The sequence below is a fragment of the Phalacrocorax carbo genome, chromosome 7 (assembly GCF_963921805.1).
Source record: "Phalacrocorax carbo chromosome 7, bPhaCar2.1, whole genome shotgun sequence".
Taxonomy (NCBI): Eukaryota; Metazoa; Chordata; class Aves; order Suliformes; family Phalacrocoracidae; genus Phalacrocorax; species Phalacrocorax carbo.
The window spans coordinates 50883429-50902000 of record NC_087519.1 but is presented as its reverse complement, the minus strand read 5'-3'; the positions used below and the strand labels follow the sequence as shown (position 1 = coordinate 50902000).

At 51.8% G+C, this 18572-nt stretch overlaps 1 protein-coding gene across 1 annotated transcript; it reads left to right on the top strand.

Moving 5' to 3' along the window:
- The first annotated feature begins 3603 nt into the window (after positions 1-3603).
- SLC2A2 (solute carrier family 2 member 2) lies at positions 3604-17173 on the top strand. The gene is made up of 12 exons (XM_064457993.1): positions 3604-3713; positions 4654-4835; positions 5514-5609; positions 6145-6419; positions 6927-7051; positions 7834-7949; positions 9182-9344; positions 10207-10394; positions 11498-11602; positions 13486-13587; positions 14477-14680; positions 14879-17173. The coding sequence occupies exons 2-12, from the start codon at positions 4803-4805 to the stop codon at positions 15068-15070; spliced, it is 1599 nt and encodes a 532-aa protein (XP_064314063.1). The 5' UTR covers positions 3604-3713; positions 4654-4802; the 3' UTR covers positions 15071-17173.
- Positions 17174-18572: the final 1399 nt, after the last annotated feature.

The window sequence follows — 18572 nt, the reverse complement described above, 5'->3', positions numbered from 1 at the left end:
CCACCTGAAAACTTCTGCTCTTCTACAAAACCAACCTGTGGTTATTGTAAAGATGTGCTTTCCCCTCTAAATATTCCCAGCTTTGATTTGCTTGCCTTTTGTTGTAAGTAAACTATGCTTGTGGTTGACCAATGCTACCAGAAGCTACTTAATTTTAGTGTTTAAAGAAAGAAAATCTGGGGTGCTTTTTTAACACCCTGTTTCTGGGGGTTTTTAGCTGGGAAAGGAAACTGTTACTCATTGAGCTGAGCAGTGCTGCCGGAGGAAAGAGGGGAATAACGTCCATGCGTGCAGGAGTCACGTGAGACCGTTGCAGATCCAGTTATTTAGAGAGTTGCGTGAACTTCAGGCACAAGTCGCACCCTCCGTGGCACGTGAAAGAGAAGCCCCGAGAGCTGGCGCGTGCTCGGCCGCGGGGTTACCCCCAGCGTGCTGCGGACACCGGGGAGGTGCTGGGTACCGTTCCCAAGGTCAGGGATGCTCAGAGGTAAGGCTGTGTCAGCTGCTCGTGGGAGTTAAATGTGTTTCCAAACCAGTTCCAGAACCGTTATCAAACGGCATTTTTCTTGTTGCGAGATGATTTCAGGGTTGATCGTATTATGTATTTTTGGGACAGAAAGGGGATGCTTGAGGTGACCCTGGCCCCGGCCCCGGTTGCTGGCACAGCTGACATTGCCGTGCTGCAATTCCTGGTCTCGACCTGAGCCCACGCAGGTCCGTTGCTGCTCATGCAACAATTTGCACGGTGACGCTGCGTAATTGGGGCCAACGCTGAGCAGCAGCAGGGACTGAACCTGCATGGACCTCCGTACCATACCCTGCCCGGGATGATAAGCCACCCGCCTGGGGACGCGGCTCCCCTAAGGAGATCCAGCAGAGATGTTCTCCGCAATAAGGATGCGGTTCAAGGTGGGGGATGCCTGTCGCAACCGCCGCGCCCCTGCGGCATCTGTTTACTGCCCTGCGTACCGCTGCAGAGCTCCGCTTCCCATCCTGGCTGTCGCGATCTACTGCAAAAGAGGTTTGCTGCAGATAAAAAATGAACATATATTGTGTTCTTTTTGTGCCAGCCATTGATGTGCCTCGTTGGCCTGCTCTTCTGGAGACCCACAACCTTATGGTCTGGATCTTCCTTTTTTTCCCTTCGTTTTGGTTTATGTTTTGGGTTTTTTCCTGTTTTTTTTTGTTTTGTTTGGTTTTTTAACATCAAAGCTGCCTCTGGATGACCCAAAGGTGGTAAAACGAGTGGGCAAATTACCCCAGCCACAGAGGAAACCTTACTGTCCTTATGGAGTCTTTAAATTGCTTCCACTGATGTGACAGCACGTTCAGTTGTTCGAAAGCAAAGCCCGACCCTAAACTTTAACCCCCTCTTTTTATCACATAGCGTTAGATTTAGCAACAACACTGATTATAGTAGACACGGCACACAGTAGGCAATAAGCATGGCAATTCTGCATGACAGTAGCGTTATTACGGAGTTCTTACACTTCATTTATAGCTAACATACTTAGCAACAACGCAAGCGCTGTTGTCTGCAAATAACAGGAGTGATGCCCATCACGAAACATTAAGATTCCTGCTACAAGGTGCAGCCACCCAGGGTTAAGGGGCTGGATGCTGTTTAGGATTCCTGGCATTTACCTGTTTTGCACACTCAGTGATAAGCTACAAGAGCAGTTTGGAGCAGCTCCTTGCCAGGAGCCCTGGAGAAAAGCCACAAAACCCTACGGCACCGGCCAAAGCACTGACAGGGCTGTGGCGTGTGCTGCTGTCCTGAAAACAGTGAAACCGGTAATTCTACCGCGCTTTACCTGGGAACAGCAGCGATGCCCTCGGGCTGGGAGTCACCTGGACCCACGGCGATGCTCAGCCATGCGCGTGGAGGTCCGTGATTGTCGTCTTGCATGTTTTACCTCTGCATCGCACCGCGTTCCCTGAATAATTGTGGGATGAATCCACCCGGCTGAGCTGCTCTGTTTGCCCTGGCAAGGAAAGCGCTGTGCGTACAAGCCGCGTGAAGCGTGTGTGTTCTTGTTGCTCTCGGACACATTCAAAGATCACCTGAACATGGACAAGAGAAAGTACAAACAAGCTCCAGGCTGATGACGCTGGGGTCCCAGCAGCGAAGATGAGGATGGCATGGCTGGCCCCGCAGGGAAGATGCCCACGGGCCAGCTGCCATCTCCCCTTTACCCTTTTGATCTCTGTGCCCTTGGTCAAATCGCTTGACTGCTGCCTGGTGCGGCTCCCCAGCCATGGGACAGGTTGGTACTGCTCCTGAGCTGTGCCGCGTTGATATCTGCACCCCACAGCCTGCGGTCCCACAACCAGGCGTCACATACAAGAGATTAGACAGGTTGATCATCCTGGTGGAGTCAGGCACGGCGCATGTCGGTGCGTCGCGCTTCAGTTTTCCAAGGAAACAGTCAAGGTGTGATGCTCTGACAGCCCCTTTGGGAAGCGGCTGCAGTAGGAAGCAGATTTACACACCGGCCTTTCCTGCCCGTGAGCCTCGGGACCAGCCTCGAGCCAGCCTCTGCTAACTGGCACATCCACATCCAGACCCCTGTTCAGAAAAACAGAGGGGCTTGGATCTGTTACTGAAAGCTGAAAACATGCTTTAACTGCCTCGGGGCAAGGCTCTGGAGGAGTGTATTGCAGCTGGGGGCTCTATGCGAGAGGCGAGGTGGCCCTGGGCACCAGCTGGCAGCATCCAGCCCAGCAGGGAGGGTAAGGGGGCAGGAAGGGATGGGAGAGCTCCAGGATAACGTCATGCCTTTTGCCAGCAGACCTGGCTGAGGGAAGCTGGTGGCCATGGGCCTTCCAGCCTTTGGCATCCAAGGTTTCCATGGAAGTCGCCGGGTCATTCCTGGGGAGGTGACTGATGCTCACCCATGCCTCCCCGCCGCTGCTCCAGCTGCTCTGCACCCCGGGAAGCCAGATTAAGGGAGGGTTCTGCTCTGTAAGCAGCAGCGGGGAGGACATGACAGGCTACAAGCTATGGAAAGGTCACCCTGCTCTCTCTGGTATGTAGATGGCCTTTGTCCCCTCAAACTGCCTCCAGTAGGCTGGGAAGAGTAGGGGTGAAAGCATCATCCTCCCTCGGCCAGGCACCTGTGACGGGATAGGGATCGCAGAAGGGGATGTTGGTCCTGGCCAGGAGTTTCACAGCGCCTGAGGGTTTCAGTTTGGGATATTGGGTCAGGGGTCTCATTTGTTTTCCAATTTAAACTTGAGGCAGCCCATTAATTGTCTAATCCTGCTAGCTCCCTGCGTGGAGGCATTTAACCGCAATGCAAAGAAACAAACGGTGCTTGTAAATGCCTGCGTATCCACACACAGCGAGCAAACAAACACGGTGGGCAAAGATCCCAGCTGGAAGGACAAATATTAGGGAAAACGTTAAAAAGTTCAGCCTTGGGGCCCTCCCCCTTGCGGCTACACCAGCCCGAGAGGGGAACGCAGGCGATGTGGCTGCGATCAATGCCTGCATTAATGCAATGAACTTTTCTCCTCCGGTTAAAGTTTTACCTCACTGGCGGAGCCCAGTGCAAAGATTAGCGGTCTTATGCTCATCTTTTTATTTTTTCTCTCGCTCTTTCTCTGTAGAAAGTACATTCTGTGCCCGTGTGAAGCCTGGCTGACTGCGAGCATCATCCAACGCATCGCCATGACTTGGCTGCTGGACCCATCAGGGGCTTCTCTGGAAGGTAATGGCATTAATCAGCATTAATCACCTTCTCACTGACTGAGACTTTGGCATGTCTGCTACAGCTGCCACCATCTGCCCTAGCGCTGCAGCTCCGCTCACTGACCGTGTCAAGGACAGCAAAGCCCGAGCGCGACCAGCTCAGACCAGCTTTTGCGGCTGTGCAAAGTTTATGACTACCGAGTGAGCCGAGCCAAAGGACTGCGGTATTCGGCAGCATCAGCAGTATTTTGTAGCATCAGCAATATTTGACAGCACAGTAATCAGCCGGTGGTGCTGAAAGGCTCAGCGTTCATGCTGTTGTGGGGTTTTTTAAAGAAAAACAATGTTATTGTAATATTCTGGGTCATTTTGCTATGTTTTATCTCATACAGCCGTCTCCTCGATACGCTTAGGATGCGTGCGTACAGGTGTGTGCTGGCATTGTGTTGAGGGGCCTGTGTGCGTGCAGGTCTGTATGTACGTATTTATAGAGACCCGTATACATCTGTGTTTATATATGTTTGGTTGTGTATGTTATATACACACATAAATATATTTTAAAGCAGGTGTCAAGCGCTACGTAAATAAAACACTCTTAGTCATTTTCTAGCTTCTTTGCTACATATGCTGGAAAGGTTTCTTCGTGCTAATTCAGCAAGAGGGTTGTAACGTAGCACACAAAGCCAGCACAGAAGCCAAGAAAGGTGTTGAACATCTCGAACTAGACTGTAGCATGGTCCCACGTCCCTGGCATGTCACATCGCCGACTGCTCTGCAGAGGGACAGCCCCAAACCAGCCTTTCAGCTGGATCATTTGAATTTCCCAGGCCGACTCCATGTACCTGTGGGTCTCCCGTTGGTTCGTTTGTCCCCCCAAATACGGGGATTGGTGGTGGCTGCTCTGAGCTGAGCAGTGGCCAAATAACACATGGAAGGCTTGGGTTTCTCATTAACTCCAGAGCTGACATAGTCCCATCTCCCGGAGCACCGGCCAGTTTTGCTGCCTCCATCCCAGCCCTGCTGTCCCTCCTTCCCTGCCCAAGCCCCCACCTCACTCCGCAGCCCAGGACAGTGACCGTTCCCGGGAGGACAGCGGAGGAGCTGCGGGATGGACAAGAAAAGCAAAATGCAAGCAGAGAAGGTAACCGTGGCTCGGGGGTATTTTTGCACTAGAATTTCTGCAGCAGCCAGGTGCTCAGCAATGGCATTTATTGCTTGCCAAGACTAAAACCAACAACAACAAAAAAATCTGCTCCCCTAATTAATTGCTCTTTGATGTCTGCATACTGAGTGCAGGGGCAAAGGGGTCAAGGGACTATTTTTTACTTTTAAGAGCTCCATCAGCTCATCGGATAATTTTAACAGCGATGGAAGGAAATAATACTTGAAAGAGCACTGCTGAAAAACACCGTTTTCGTCATTCTTTCCTAGCTGTTCTGCTTCAGCGGTGGTGCTGCGTGCGCCGGGGACGGGGCAGGGCGCCTTGCTGCTGGTGCCTGCTCGGCTGTACCAGGCAGAGCTCCTGCTCGCCGCGAGCACCGGGGCGAGGACGGGCAGTGCAGCAGGGAGAGCCCCGGCACAGACTGCTCTTTGTGGGGCAATGCCATTCTGCCCCGGGGGCCTGATCCTGCCCGCCCCCAGCGGCTTTCCCTTCTCCTTTGGAGCCAGCCAAAGCACCTGTGCTGCTGCAGCAGCATCCATGTGTGTCGCGGTCCTGGGCAGTGGGGTACCTTGGGACAGGGATGGGATGCAGCCCCCCCCCAGGTTTGGGCAGGGCTAGGACAGTGGGGGTGAGGCTGTTCTCTGCTTCCTCCTCCAGCACCTCACAGGAACGCTGGTCCTCTCCGTCTTCACCGCAGTGTTGGGTTTCTTCCAGTACGGCTATGGCCTAGGTGTCATTAACGCCCCCCAGAAGGTAAGCCGAGCCCCCCAAGCTGTGCACAGCCAAGGGGTGAGGGCTTCGGGGCAGCCAGGGTTGGTTTGTCCCTTGCAGAAGCCCTCAGGAGGGCTCTGTCCCTTCCCCAGGCGCTATCTCCCACAGCACAAAGCCCCCATGATAAGGCAGCGGGGTGAGAAAACACCGAGGACCCCTCGCTGCCGCTCCCGCAGTGCAAGGAGAGGGGCTCCGAACGTCACGGTGCTGCCCCCACTGCAACACGGTCCCCGTGCCCAGGCTGAGGGACGGCACCTCTCCGCAGGTGCCGAATCCAGCCACGTGCTTGCCCCGTCCCCGGGAGGCAGCGCTGGACAAGGGGGGATGCTCCACACCTGCCCTCGCGGTCCCTCCCTGCTGGGGGTCTGGGTGCTGGGGAGCTGCAGGGAACCCCAGGATTTCACCCCTGTGGAGCTTGTGACAAAAAGTTCTTCCTGGAGCAGAATAAAAACCCAAAATGGGTTGGGGGTGGTTATAATGTTGAGCCAACAGCATTTTTTCTCTTTGTCCATCACAGGTGATAGAAGCCCACTACAGGCGTGTGTTGGGCATTGCCCCCCTGGACAGACATGCCACCAACACCTCCGGGGAGGATGGCACCACCCCCGTCCCGGGCACGGAGCCCTGGGGCAGCACCAAGGGCACGCTCACGCCCCTGGCCGGCCCCAGCGAGGACCTTGCCACCTCCCCGCACAGCCTCACCATGTACTGGTCCCTCTCCGTCTCCGTGTTTGCCGTCGGCGGCATGGTCTCCTCCTTCACCGTGGGGTGGATCGGTGACCGGCTGGGGAGGTGAGAGGACCTTGCGTGCTGTGACCTGCGTGCCACAGCCCAAACCTCTTTGATTTTTTTTTTTCCCTTAGAACCCTTTCCTCCCCATAGCGTTTTTGTTATTTTCCCCAGTTTAATGAAGAAGCCCCCTCAAGCCTCCAAAATACTGTTCCAGCCATCACAGAGGTCTGGCTTATTAAAATCCTCAATTATAAAACAGACGTTTTATTGCAGATTTTAGCACTTCAGACAAGCAGCTGATGAGCAGCCTTGATTAACTTCCAAATTCCTCCCTTTCTTTCCATGGCAAAAGGGAGAGGAGCGTTTCCATCTGAATGGCTTTTGCACGGGATGTGTAATACGCTTTTAGCTACTCTGCGCCCCTGCCCGATATTTGTCAGTGCCTACGATCATTATCTTTTCCCCTGTAGTGCTGATTAAGTCACTTAATAGCTCTGACTGTATGTCGCACTGGCTGCTTCGGCTGAGAGAGGTGCCAGAGCGAGCTGTGCTGCTGCTGCCTTGCAGGGTGAAAGCCATGCTGGTGGTGAACGTGCTCTCCATCGCTGGTAACCTCCTCATGGGGCTGGCGAAATTCGGGCCATCTCACATGCTCATCATCGCCGGGAGAGCAGTCACGGGGCTGTACTGCGGTAAGTCCGGGAAGCGTCAAGGACGGCAGACCAGCTCCTTGGTGGGTGCTGGGTGCTCTAGGGCTGAAGTTAAGAGTTTCCTATATTTTTTACATCTTTTTTTTTCAGTTAGAAGGGGTTTCACAGGTGGGAGTTTCTCTTTTCTCCCTATGTCCGTCCTCCCCAGTCCAGGATCTTTCCCAGAAGTATTTGGGTTGGCTCTATTATGAAATCAGTTTATTTTACATATCCTAGAAAGGAGCAAGTCCCTCCTCTGTATCTCAAGGCTCGATCTTGGTGGTGGCTGTTGTTACAGTATGTTATTAGCCATGCTGTTTAACAGGTTCCCTAGGCAACACTACTATCAGCAGATAGTACAGGAGCACTGTACTTAAAGAGGATAAGATCGTAGGCAAGTAATATGGAATTAAATTAGAATTATCTTAGAAATAACAGCTCATTATCACTGTTACTGGTATGTGAATATGATACTCTCCTCTGAAGGTTCAAGGCAAGTTTAAAAAAGCTCTTTGCTCTGTGATAACTTCTCCCAGCAGACAATCTCTGCTCCATGCTCATATGTAGGTGTTCAAGCGTAAAGCCTTCCCGGCTCAGGGCTCTGAATCTGGGGATGTCCAAGCACCTTTGCAGGGTGCAGGTGGTTCCCAGCGAGGCACGAGGGACTTGGTGGGATGTGGGATGCAGCACAGGGGCTCCATCCTCCTGTCCCGTTTGGGAAGCAGTTTCTGCTGGTTGCTGAGCTGTGGTCTAGAAGAGGTGACACCCGCCTGTGCTCGGTGCAGGGCTCTCCTCCGGACTCGTGCCCATGTACGTCAGCGAGATCTCTCCCACGGCCCTTCGAGGAGCACTGGGGACGTTGCACCAGCTTGCTATCGTCACGGGTATCCTCATCAGCCAGGTAAGAAGGAAAGCGCCTGAGCCCAGAGAGGGTATCTCTGAGATTAGGGATAGCCCAGTGATATGCTGGGATATCACTCATCATTTCACCCCAAAACTTAAGGAGCGTGGGAAGCAATCTGCTCTAATGGGGTTAAACGCCTACCTCGAGTCACAGGAGTCCTTAACAAAGATGACTTCTCATGAACTCAAAAGCACTTCTGCAAACAATTTCTCCCCTCCCCTGCAAAGTTTTTGTATGCATCTCATCAGAGTCAGGCTGGACCCTGAACACGGGATTCCTGATATTCAGGTGCTCAAAAATGGCTTCATCAGAGAAGCAGGGAGTCCAGCAACCCCATCAGCATCCCCCGCCGTGGTGGGAGTCCCAGCTACGCAACAGGCTGGCACATAAACGTACCAAGAACCAACACGTCCAGAAAAACTTAACCGTTACCACAAAATTAATCCAATCTGATTTAGCCAAGGACTACTGAGAGACTATGGGGAAAAAAAGGTCCCAGTGTAGGTCCTGACGGTTTCACTGCCTGTGGGACTACAAAAATTGCTTTGCAAATTGTGGAAGGAGAAAAGTTGCAAGTACCCACAACCCCTCTGGAGCACCTTTTTCAATACCATAATCACACACTAAAGCAGAGCCCAAGTTAGCCTACTTGCTGAGCCTCGCGTCCTGCTGCGGCTCCAGCGCTCAGACTCTGCTGGCTAGCCGCCGGGCAGCTGGGGCATCCCGCGCTGCGTGGATCTCCATCCAAGCTCCGCGCCTTTGTGGAGTTGCTGAGGACACATATGCCCCAAAATCCCCATACCCTAAAAACTAAGGAGAGCAAGGTCTGAAGAGAAAACATTTCACCGGCATGCCTGTGTTTGCCGAGCCGTGGTTCTGGCCAGGCAGATGTCTCCTGCTGGTGGCATGTCCCAAGGAGGACCGAGTCACCCCGGGTGGGGAACCGGCTTGCAGCGGTTTGTCCCACAGCACCTGTAAGCCAACCTCTTGCTCATTACATTTTGCGCCATCTGTTCATTCCCTCCTTGTAAATGTGCGTCATAACTAAATAAATCAAATTTTTAGGACTGAGTCAATTAAAATGTAATTTTGGTTAGAATCAGAAAGAACCAAAAGGTATTTGCTTCTAGTTTTCCTCCAGTTTGTTGCTTCAAAATGCCATAGTGGTCAATCACTTTCTTTTTCTAGGGTGCAAAATAAGCCATTCAAACATGCCTCAATTATTCCAGGTCCTTGGACTAGACTTTCTCCTGGGCAACGACGAGATGTGGCCCCTGCTCCTCGGTCTCTCTGGTGTGGCTGCCCTCCTGCAGTTCTTCCTGCTCTTACTGTGCCCCGAGAGCCCCCGCTACCTTTACATCAAACTGGGGAAGGTGGAGGAAGCTAAAAAAAGTAAGACACACATTCTGGGCTTCTCTGGAATTTTTTTTATACCATACATAGTATTAAACACAGAAGGAAAAGCCCGGCTGAGGGATCACACGTGTAACTGGGCATAATTGCTCCGTCCCACACAGCACATGTGCAGGCGGGATTTCGGACGCTTGCATGCAGTCACTGCCTATGGCACACTGGCTTCTGTGTCGCTGCGGGTGGTGTGAGGCTTAGAACGTTGCTCCTTTCCGTCAGAGAGGTCGCATCTGGCAGATGCCACCCCCCAAAACCCCCCATTCAGTTGGAAGGGGTTTCAACCAGGTCTAAAAATGACATCTTCTGGGGGACAGCTGATCTCTCTATCCTTGGCGCTATTCGCAACTACGCAGCAAATCCACAGCAGTTACTGCAGCTGCTCATACGTCTTCCAGCACGGCCCCCTTAGCTGGTTCCAGCTGTCTCTACAAGGAGTAAGAGCAGTCAATGGCAGGACACCGCTGAGACTGAGGTGAGAACCCAGAATCAAATAAAACAGCATGTCCACGTGCTTGGGGGCAGAGCTGCATGCCCGCGCCCTGAGCTGCTGAAGTATAGATTAGTTCTGGTCCAGAAACTATTGAGATATGTCTGCATGGGTCTAATAAGCATCGTTGAGGGATGAGGCGTGAGCATGGTGTCTCAGAGCTTTCGCAGAACTCATGTGTTGCTGCCCCTTGCCAAGCAAACAAACCGTTGATCCTCGATGTGCCATAGGAGTCCTCAGAGCAAGAGGACACTACTATCCACACGGTTGGCTTACCGTGAGTTTTGGCTAGATTCTTGTCCTTACTCTACTCTTATCTACCATTTAAAATAAAACATTGATCTTTTTTATCTTAAGGTCTGAAAAGGCTCAGAGGAAACTGTGACCCGATGAAAGAGATTGCTGAGATGGAAAAGGAAAAGCAAGAAGCTGCTAGTGAAAAGAAAGTCTCCATAAGGCAGCTTTTCACCTCTTCGAAGTATTGGCAGGCTGTCATCGTGGCGCTGATGGTGCAGATATCTCAGCAGTTCTCCGGAATCAACGCAGTGAGTTTCCCAAAAGCGTTTTCCTTTAAAGAAATCCATGCTGAGCATGAAAAGGCAATGCTGCCTCCATCCAAGCCATGCAGCGGTGAGGAGATGGCTTCCCCATGACTGCGGCAGGCTTCTCGGCCACTGCCATAGGTCTTGGAGGTGGACCTCACCGCCGAGCCAGGCTGCGGGAAGGCAGGAGGGGAGGAGGGTGCCAGGGAGTTCAGCATGAAACCAGCTGGCATGGCGAGTCCACTGAGCTCTCCCTTGACCCCCCTCATATCTGAGTTTGTCAGCAGTTTGCTCTCTCTAATGACTGCCTGCTCACCCCGGGAACCACATAATCACCATCTTCTAGCTATTTTTAGCTAAACAGGTTTTGCACCACCTCCTGGGATACCAGAAATTACCATTTTATACCTAGAAGCATGGAGCCTCCTTTTCAAAATTGGCCAAGACTCAGATTTTTGAAAGTCTGGTGGCAGCTCTGCAAAGGTTGAGGCATCTGTCCCACTGGCTTTCAAAACTCTCAGAGCGTTGCCACATCACAAGGCGGAGCAGCACGCAGGGATGCCCGGCCTCGCAGGGCTGAGCCGGCGGGATGAGTGGCCCACAGGGCCTGGCTGCCCCAGCTCGATGCTGTGCCCAGCCCCCTCCACCAGCCGTGGGGTCAGCCACCCATTTACCTCCTGCCCTTAACTTCCACAAGATAGGAATCCACTTATTCTTTGAGAGAAGGGAGAAAATTTAGTCATTCCAAGATAGAGACAATATTTTTAAATTAATTTAAGACTCAGTTATATTAAGGTATTTGTCTCCAGCACTCAGGGCTGGTGATCTAGCTTTCAATATTAAACATGGGACTACATGGGAGAAAACAGTTTTAAATGTGCAAATGCAGTAGCTCAGGAGGGGATTGTCAGTGGGATTTTTAACTCCCTCAGGCTCCTTTGGAAGCTTCAGCTTTAATTATTATAACAAGCCATTAAAAAGTTGAAAAACTAATCAGAATTAAATTACTTCACACCTCAGCCAAGCAAGAGCAACTCTTCCCTCAAGAGAACAAAAAGTTGCACCAGCCCTGTTGCCTAATCCTTCATCCTAATGTATTTTGATAGATCTTTTACTACTCTACAAACATTTTTGAGAGAGCTGGGGTTGACCAACCAATTTACGCAACCATTGGCGTTGGAGTGGTGAACACAGTCTTCACAGTTATCTCTGTAAGTAAATATTCCTGTCCACCCAGACTACAAAAACAAGTGAACTACAATGTGGCTTTGAAACGTGATTTTATCCTAGAGCAGGGGCTGACCCCGCACACCTCACCCATGGGAAGGCACTGTGGGCAAGGCTCATTTGAAAAATCAAGCCTTGAAATACAACCCATTGCTATCAAGCAGCACTGCTAAACGCCTCGTGAGTGAAAACTGCATCACCATGTTCAGGGAAGCTCTGGTAGCTCAGCATTTCCCCAAAAATAGAAGTTGCCTTCGAGACTGAAATTCTGCAGATCCTGTTCCCCTGGGGAGCAGGCAGGGGATTGGGATTGTGACGGGGAAGCCAGCAGCTCACAATCTCCCTCTTACCTGTTATCTTTCAAATCGTTTTCAGTACGTACATAGCACCTGCACAAGGGACAGCCAGCGGCTATTATTGCACGGTAATGAAAGTAATCCAGCACCTAGCCTCAGCGTACCTACGCAGTGCGCTGTAGCAATAAAAGGATGGTTTCATTTTCACAGCCTTCCCCTCCGTTTGTCTCTCTCAGGAGAGTATTAACACAGTTCCAATCAGCAGGCAATTATTTTTTTAATGTAGCCATTAATATAAGATCAGGGAATGCCAAGCCCGTTTTCCTCACATCCCTAGAGAGACTTAGGGAGCAAAGGACTTTTACCCACCATGAAGCAGGACAGGCAAGGGAGAAATACACAGGTCTAAGAGATCTCAGTCCAGCGCACGTGGGATAGGATGTCTTGGGGGTGAACCTGCTTTAGAAGTCCATAACAGATCCCGTACAGAGGAGAAATATTTATTGTGAAATGCGGCATGGAGGTGTGCGGCTGGAAGAGGTCTTTCTCCAGCGTGGAGGGTCTCCGCCCCAGGGCTGTGGTACTTGCAGCCTGGGGCATTTGTCCTTTGCTTCTTTTGGCCACGAGCACTTAAAAATTACCTGCATCTGTCAATAAATGACAGACCCCGATCAAAAGGCAGAGGCACTGACAGCCGGGTGGACCTTGGCAAGGGGAGAAAGAAGTGCAGAGGCTCAGCCTCTGCAGCTTCATGAGTTAGCAGGATGAACTGCCTCCAGCAAAACAGATGGTCCCCTGGAAGCATAAATCATTTGCTGGAATGGCAGGAAAGGTTGAGCTGATGGCCAAAGGTGTCCTTTCAAGCAGAGGGGAAGGAGCAGGCAGCCTCAGAGGCTAGCGCGTGGTATCTCTGGGCAGGCCAGATGCCCTGTCCTCTGGAGTTACCTACATCTCCCCATTGGGTGAAGTGATTAGATGTTGAAATTTGGGCGAGATGTCTGGAGTCCACCAAGAGGCGCTGAGGAGGAGCAAGCCGAGCCTTTGGGCTACCAGGGAAGCAAAAGGAATCTGGGAGCCATTGTAGGAGAGAACACGGCTCCAACTGATACAGAGCTGTCCCTGCCCTTGGACAGGTGAGACGCAGTGGCCCGTGAAGTGACTTGAATCATGCTACATTTTAAAGGCTACTTCCAAACTAATAAAGACCTAGTAAGTTCATTCCTCCTGAAAAAAAGAAAAAAAAGAACCAAAAAACAGAGAGAAAAAAAGTCCACAGTCAGCAATACATGTGTAGGAGCGGTGGGAAATCCTGAGAGATTGGAAATGCATGAGCTCTGAGCATTCCTGTGTTCGCCTTGCCCTTGGCAGAGCAACTGCTCAGCCTGGCTCCCTAACAGCCACCAGCGATGTTCCTGACACTTGGAAACCAGCACTTAAATCTCCACCACGAGAGCTAAAAGGGCAGGAGCGCGGTGCGGTAGTGGTGACAGGCTGCTCGTTGCTAATGGACCTGATGGAGCCCCCTGAGAGCGGCGGTGCTGGAGACTGAGCTGCTGCACGTGTTTCTACAGGTCTTTCTGGTGGAGAAGGCGGGCAGGCGGTCCCTGTTCCTGGCCGGTTTGATGGGCATGTTAATTAGCGCCGTGGCCATGACGGTGGGACTTGTGCTCCTGGTAAGGATTTCTCCCCATTTTTTCTCCATGGTTTGCAAACAAGAGAAGACAAACCACCCTTTAAAGTGACTGTTTTGTATCTTCATCTCAGAGAAGCTGAGAAAATATCTGTCCTTAGAACAGGCAGTTCAAAGTGGCCATAGCTGGAGCCATCTCTGGTTACAACAGTGCCTGAGGATGTTGTGCTCTTTGGCCCCTGAGATACCCCAATGCTGCTAGAAAGGACGCGTGCCCCCTGTCCCCTCCCTGAGCTCAACCTCAGCTCCTTACACAGCAACTGCGCTATTCCCACGGCATCGTAACACACCTGCTAAGAAAACCCAGGGCATATCTCCATGAGCAAGCACTATGTGCCATAAACCCTCAACCTGCATCTTCCTGGCTTGGTGCAGGGATGCTAGACTAGCATCCTGTCATAGAAAAAGGGATAAGTTATTCCTCCCATCACCCAGGAGAGGGGTCAGGCTGTGAGACACTGGGCAGAACAGGCAGCATACGGAGCCAGCCCCCATCAAAGTCGGTCCAAACCACTGGTGCAAGCTCCTGTCAAGATGTAAAACCAAATAAGGGGTGGCTTCCTTTACTGAACACCCTGGTTATTAGAGACAACACCAGCGTGCCTCTTCCTGGCCATGCTTCAGGCAAGGAGAGGGCTCAAAGCTACAGCTGAGCTGATAGCTGTGAGCTCCAACATCCCTCTGCATGTGGCAATGATGGCACCAAATGCTCAGCCAGCACCTGAGACACGAGTTTAGAGCTTTAATTGTGCATGTCCGGTCCCCATTTGTCTGAATAGAAAGAAATTTCTGAAAAATAAGCTTAATTAAAATAATTAGTCATAAATAATGAGTCACGTTGGGACAGTAACACCAAGCACACCCTCTTGCAGAGTCAGTTTGCCTGGATGAGCTATGTCAGCATGGTCGCAATCTTCCTCTTCGTCATCTTCTTTGAAGTTGGGCCTGGGCCCATCCCCTGGTTTATCGTAGCCGAACTGTTCAGCCAAGGCCCGCGCCCCGCCGCCATCGCCATCGCCGGCTTCTGCAACTGGGCCTGCAACTTCATCGTGGGAATGTGTTTCCAGTACATAGCGGTAAGAAATCCCTCTGAAACTGTACAAATAAATGACTGGCACGACCCCACCGCTGGGCTCCCGTAGCAGCCCAGCGGGATGTGCACGTGCCTCCCAGTTCTCCATCTCCAAGCCCTGCAGGGCACCCCGGCCACCCAGGGTAAGACATCCCTGCGGTGCTGATGGTGGTGTCCCCTGTTCTCACTTCCCCCACTGCAGGATCTGTGTGGACCGTACGTGTTTGTGATCTTCGCAGCTCTGCTTCTAGTCTTCTTTCTGTTTGCATACTTCAAAGTACCGGAGACGAAAGGAAAGTCCTTTGAAGAGATCGCAGCTGTGTTCCGCCGCAAGAAGCTCCCGGCCAAGGCCATGACTGAGCTGGAAAACCTGCAAGGCAGCGAGGAGGCATAGACATTGCCGTGCACCCAGAAAGGAGGGACTGAGCACAGACCTCCTTCAGGCACCGCGGGAAGAACGTTGGGTAAAAGTCTCATTTCACAAAAACCTTGCAGCTGGTGGACCAAGAGGACCCATCCCTCAGGTGTTTTCCAGCTGCTGTGGCTCACACCTCCGAGCCACAGGTCCTAACCTGGTGTTTTACTCTGAAATACTTGCTACAGCTGGGCTGCAGGAAGAGCCAGGGAAAGGACAGGAGGAATACGTTACATGTGTGTCTCCATGCCCCACTGGAAGAGCCCGGTGGGAGGATGATCTTACTAGCTGGCAAAGCATTACATTGAGCAGGATCATCACTCAGCTGGAATGAAGGAAAGAGGGGTTGGCTGATGCTGTAGCCTCATGTTTTCACCTCTTTGTCCTTGCTTGCTGCTTCCTCCTTCTGGGGACTAATCTCATGCCTTGAGAAACCAACTGCTAGTGCAGTTGTGCCACCAGCACGCAGCACTCAGCGCCCGAGGTGCTAAGAAAAACAGAATGAGCAAACTCCCCCTTGCTCTTGCCTGTGCAGAGGAAGAAGGTAGACCCCACCTGAATCGGCTGGGAAGCACCTCGCTTGCTTTGCTATCTGTGCATTTTGGAGGCATTGTCCAATCTCATAAGGACAATGTTTTTATGGACAATTTTAGAAACTCTGGCTGGGCTGATGTGGATTTTTTTTCTTTTGTTTAAGCCAGACTATTTACCTCCCGTTTCCCCCTAGGAAGCCTTTCCTCCCTCCTTTATCCCTGCTGCAGCACAAGACACATCACTTCACTGACCACATAACAATGGCCCTGGGCACTCCTGGCACCCGGGTCAGGAGACTCAAGCCCTGCTGCCATCCGTCCCATGGTGTGACCATCGCCAGGTCACCTCCCCTCGCTGCTCCTCCTTCCCCACCCTCTGCGTCTGCCTTCCCTTCTTTTTGTACAATGCTTAGATGCAGAGGATCCAGCTTCAGCCGAGGGCTCGGGCTGCCGATACCGTAACAATTGGTGATAACCCAAAGGGGAAATGGGTATCGCAGCAGTAACTGGAAGGTGCCCCACTGATCCGACCCTCCCTTTGCACCACTTCAGGTTTTGCTGGCTGGATGTGCTTCAGCCAAGACAGTGTGCAAGCAGGAGGTTGTGTTGTTGCTGTAGCCTTGTTTGTGCTTGTTTTGCTTCTTTATGAAATACCTTCATGTGACAAAATCAAACTGCAGGGATTTTTCTTCCTTTTTTGCGGGGGGATATGTTGGAATCATTGTAAAAGCCTGCTCTCTGTTTGCTTGACTTTTAAGATTTGCGTGTCCCTTTTTGTGATACCAGGTTACTTTCCAGCACCTTTCTCGGGATAGATGCCCATTATTTATTTAGAGATGAAACACTAGCATTGCTCAGTCGCTGCAAGCTCATCACGACTGCCAGAGAAGCAGTGACCATAATGTAACAGAGGATCAAGCGTAATGAAAAGCATAAGGATAGATGGGCCAAGGAGGATCATAGGCTGCTGCTAGAGGTTTGGTTTTAGGGAAGGTTTGTGCTCCTTTCCATGTGCCTGAACTTTCTTCCTTTGTAGACTTTACCCTCTTGGTATTAAGACCCTAGAGGAAATTCTGGACTAGAAGTGTAGCTGCGAGGTCCACTAGGACAAGCGTCTGGCCCCGGTCCATGCAGTGAAGCAGTATGATTGCACCAGAGGCCTTCCTGGAGTGACCGCCGGGATTTAACTACTGGAGAACTGGGTCAATGCTGCCATGTGCTACAGCAGGGGGACCTGGGGCTGACACGGGGCACGCAGGGCGTGTGGGAAGCGGGGCCCAGGCTGCGGCGCACGGAAGAGAACAGCAGAGCTGGGGCGCAGGCTCTGGGTCGAACCGTCAGTCTCTGTGCTGCAAAGGGGTCTCCCCCGCTGAGACTAGCTGAGACAGCAGGCTCAGCAGCTCTCCATGGTGTCTGCTGCGGTTAGTTAAATATTATAATGGAGTGACTGAATGTAAAAAAAGGGGGGAAAAAAAAAGATGGCTTCTGGCTTTCAGCAATGTTATCTATGTCTGTTACATAAAAATGACAATGGACAATATCTACAGCATGTCTTGGCTTGCGCTGTTGTGTGTTTTTTCCCTCTGTACACCTCAGACACATGTCTGACTCCAGATGGGAAGTGTTTTCCTGGCAGGACACATTTGCTCCATGGGTGGTAATTGCTGTGCAAGCCCTGAGCTAAATCCCTTCGAAATGGACAGTCCAGAGGTGAGACGGGGGGGTTGGGAAGCAGCCCTGGAGCCGGTGGGAGCTGGCTCTGCACCGGGATGAACCCTCACTGGAGGTGTGCTGGCGTCTAACCCCAGCCGTCCCCACCACCCACCTGTAACAGCCCGCTGTAAAGCACACCCCTGCTTGCAGATGCTGGTGCGGCTTAAAACTTGGTGCTGGGGCCTCCGTAGGCACGACAGGCAGGAGGATGATATGGGGTTCAAAGCAGATTTGCCCCTGCTCTGAGGGCAGAGCCAGGCGGGGTTCCCTCCAGGAACGGGAGGATGGGACAGCAGAGGCAGGGTGGTGGCAGGGAAGGTGCTGGCACTGGGGTCCCAGATGTCCCCACTCGGTCCTTGTGAGCCAGCCAGTCCGTACAAACAGCACAGCTCAACCTAGAGCCACACAATGGCTGTACGGGTGGCTTAACATGAGAAAAGCTGTCCAAAACTGCTTCACTAAACTTCTGCTGAGATTTGTCCTAATGCCTGAGGGGCATCAGCCAGTGACACTGTCAGTAGCTCAGCAGTGAGGGATTATTTATTTAGCAACTCACTGAGCAGCCAGTCTTTGTTTTCCTGGGTGTTTCTAGGTGAATAATAGAAATCCTGATCCGATTCCTGCAGTGCAGAGCACACGTTGGCTTAACAAAGCCCACGACATTAACATTACCCATAGATATATCCCTACACTTCCCAGAAGATCTGCCTGGGGGCTCAGAGGAACTCAAGTAAAATCGGTGGGACAGGCTGTGCTTCGCTTCCTTGCAGCAGGTGCTGCGTATAAGGGAAGTCAGTCTTCTCCTCCCAGGCTGGGACCTCCCGCTGGGGACCCTCTCTGACCTTCTTGGGCCGCAACTGGGCAATGTGCCTTCATACATTTGACTATTATAATTTCATTTATTTGTATATTTCCCCAGAGATGATGCTTTGCTTATCCTGGGATGGCTCAAATCAATTCTGCTAACGGTTGCAGCGGGGTGAGCTGCAGCCTGGGGCAGGATACCTGGAGCTTGGCGCTGCTGAAGGCTGCAGCTACCCCTGTCCTCACCAGGGCCACAGCGGAAGGATTAAGCCGATACACTGGGCTGAACTATCACAAGCGCACTTTTACCACGTACAGTGATGCAGGAAGGGGTCATACGAGTCGGGTACATCTGCAGGTATGTTTGCTTTTGTCTTGTCACGCGAGCTGGTAACTGGGACTGCACGCTTCATCTGTCCTTGCTACACACA